At 38.3% G+C, this 2,974-nt stretch overlaps 1 protein-coding gene across 1 annotated transcript; it reads right to left on the bottom strand.

Annotated features, from left to right (window-relative positions):
* Positions 1-574: 574 nt before the first annotated feature.
* LOC110270640 (homeobox-leucine zipper protein REVOLUTA-like) lies at positions 575-2,347 on the bottom strand. The gene is made up of 4 exons (XM_088484575.1): positions 2,310-2,347; positions 1,535-1,619; positions 1,022-1,156; positions 575-865 (listed from the first exon to the last, which is right to left on the bottom strand). Exons 1-4 carry the CDS (start codon positions 2,345-2,347, stop codon positions 575-577), a joined length of 549 nt encoding a protein of 182 aa, XP_088340701.1.
* Between the last annotated feature and the right edge of the window lie 627 nt (positions 2,348-2,974).

Below are 2,974 nucleotides of genomic sequence, written 5' to 3'. Positions count from 1 at the left end.
CTGATAAACAAAGAAACAGAACAGTTAATGAAAGAAACAATTCCCATTTCCCACAAATTAAAGTTGAACATACGTAAACAACACTTAGAGAAAGATTTATTGTTACAATTTTGCAGACTTAATGAATTACCTACCTCTAAATACCCATGTGATGTCTTATAAAGCCACCAAAGTTATTTCCAACATGTCAAGGCCAGCTTGGTTTGCAAAGATGAACACCGGCACCGACTACGATCCAGACAGAGAATCATATATATCTTATATTAAAGGCTTTCATGGAAATGATAAACTCTACTATGAACAAAACATCTGCCATACCTTCAAAGAACATCACAAAATTGCATGCTGATGATGCCACAAATATTTAAGCACTGAGTCACCAATGAGAGAATCAGATCTCAGCAACTCTGCCCCCAAATAATAACTGTTACTAGAAGAAAAAAGAACAGAAAGTGAAGGGCATCATTAGATACTTTTCAATAATGAATATTCAACAATAAGTATTGAACACAATACAACAGATGCAGACTTGCCTATAACTACAGCAGATCCAGTTGGCTAGTATAAGAGCGTCTCAAGAACCAGGAGAGAGTTTTGAGCCAACTGCCGGGTTTATACCAGATGGAGAAACTGCCATGGCAATCCTCTGTACAGAGAAAATCACACTACAGATGTACTGGCTTGCCATGACAGCAACATTATCCTGCAGACTACTGTAAAAAAGAAACTGGAAGGCAATAGTCAACACCGACCGAGCACTATGACATGATACCGCATCGCGTGCACCATTTGTTGTTGGGCCAACTTCAAAACCAGATGTCAAATCCAGGGTTTGACTTGCTGTCACTGAATCTTTTTTATCACCCTGGAAAACAATGATATCAACATGATTATAGTGTGTCATACATGCGCATCAGTTTCAGTAGCTCCTTTCTTACTTGCACAGTACTTTTTTCTCTATTCAAATGCAATATCAAGAGATTTAACACTAAAAAGGACCAAATATAAAATAGAACTCAACTGGTTTTGAATCCAACGGGATAATGCGGAAATCGGAAGGGAACAATGGAGCATCATCTGGGAACATTTCATCAATAGGAACAAATATGAGCCCAGAACAAGCCCCCACAGCATTCTTGTCAATTCCACTACATAACTGTCCAAAGAAAACAAAATGGTTATATAGGACCAGTCTACTTATTACATTTCTGCATGAACAAACTACAATACTATTTAAAATTATATTGAAAAAGGAAGAAAAAATAAGAAAAAAAGTGAACTTAGAGGAAGGCAATTGAAGAACAGAATGAAAGAATGGTAGCATCTCTTGTTTGTTTCTAGATTATATGGTTCAGTAAAAAATTATAACCAACTCACATCGTCCATATAAGAAGGAAAAACCTAAGGTATAAAATATAAGAATTTCATTTCCTAGTACTGTTTTACCATTTTGTCCTAAATCTTTGAATCTATCTATTCTGCCATTCCAGAAGCCATCTTATAGAAAAAGCAATAAAAATAAAGGAATCCATACCTGATATTCAAGTAATGGTTTAACACACTTTGGTTTGCAAGAGTCTTCGAGATATCTCTTTCGATTAACGGGTTCATCGTCAGCCCTAAGTGCAGGTCAATAAATAAGAAAACAACAAATTAACATAGGATCAGATCCATGGGAGGAATCAAGTACAAAGAGAACAGATCTGATTGAGGAGACTTACATTGCAGTTAGCGTTGGGAGCAGAGAGAGAGAGAGAGCGTGGTTAGTGCGATGCGATGCGATGGAAGCGTGGTTAGGGTTGCTTCTTCGGTTTTGGGGGGTGCTTGGGTTTCGGATCCAACTCCTTTCAAGTTTGAACCTGTCAACGTTCTTTGATCTACCTCCCTTTTTGGTACTCCTTACTACTTTTTTTTGTTGTTTCCAGAAAAGTTACAAGGAAGGCATGGTGGCAAGGAAGGCGAAACTACAAGGAAGGAGAATAGAGAAGACGACACTGACAATGCAGAGGAGATTGGCGAGGAGGGCGACCCTAGTAATGAGGAGGAGACGAGGCAGAACAGAGGCTAATGGCGCAGCGAGGACGGTATTGGTGACGGCGGAGATCTGAGTTCTTCCAGGGTTAAGAGATGGAAGTTGAGAGTGACAGCGTAAGATCGAGTTGAGAGTGAGAGAGTAGTCCCGAAACTTTCTTTGGGCTTATTAGGGTTTTATTTTTCAAAAACCTTTTGGCCACGCTTTAAAAGCGTGCCAAAAGAGTGCCAGGATATGGCCATGCTTCATAACCGCGTCCGTAATAAAATCCTATTACCACGCTTTTGAAACGTCCCTGTTTTTCTCTATGGCCATGCTTTTGAACCGTGGCAAAAAAATGTGGCCGTATCTCTAATCAATTCCCACCCTTCTAAAAGCGTGGTCGTTGACCCTTTTTCCCACGTTTTTTAAGCGTGGCGAGAAAAAACGTGGCCGAATCTCTATTCAATTTCCACCCTCACAAAAGCGTGGCCATTGACCACTTTTGGCCACGCTTTTTAAAGTGTGGCCATAGGCCTTTTTTCTTGTAGTGATTGACTTAAGTTATCGGAAAGAGTTAACAATCTTGCAAGATAAGCAATAATATAAGGTGAAAACATAGAATTTGAGTAATCGAACCCTTCACCGGATGTGTTTACACTCTAATTGCTCAAATGTTTGATGACAAGTCATCTTATACTAGTTTTTCAAGCATTTTTCACTTGTTTCAATAGGTTTTATACGCTTTCTTGCATTGTAAGTTAGCAATTTGGAGTGGAATTGCATGGTTTATTAAAATCAATCAACCACCCTTCAATTGACACAAAATCATAAAGTTTAAGCTAAAATTAATTGGTTTTAAATGAATTTTAAGCTTTGTGAATTTTGTGATACTTTGATTGGTTGTTTTGATTACTTGTAGGTGAAGAAAAGAAAAAAATAAGAAAAGCGTAGCCTAAGGAG

The sequence above is a fragment of the Arachis ipaensis genome, chromosome B4 (genome assembly GCF_059453495.1).
Source record: "Arachis ipaensis isolate K30076 ecotype BB chromosome B4, ASM5945349v1, whole genome shotgun sequence".
Taxonomy (NCBI): domain Eukaryota; kingdom Viridiplantae; phylum Streptophyta; class Magnoliopsida; order Fabales; family Fabaceae; genus Arachis; species Arachis ipaensis.
Note: the sequence above shows the minus strand (reverse complement) of the source record. Positions and strands in the feature narration are given on the sequence as shown.

Coding starts and splice junctions, on each gene's coding strand:
- LOC110270640 (XM_088484575.1), bottom strand. CDS start 2,347: ATGGCCATAGAGAAAAACAGGGACGTTTCAAAAGCGTG. Junction 1,620..2,309: donor AGGGACGTTTCAAAAGCGTG/GTAATAGGATTT, acceptor ACCTGCACTTAG/GGCTGACGATGAACCCGTTA. Junction 1,157..1,534: donor AACCATTACTTGAATATCAG/GTATGGATTCCT, acceptor TTCTTTGGACAG/TTATGTAGTGGAATTGACAA.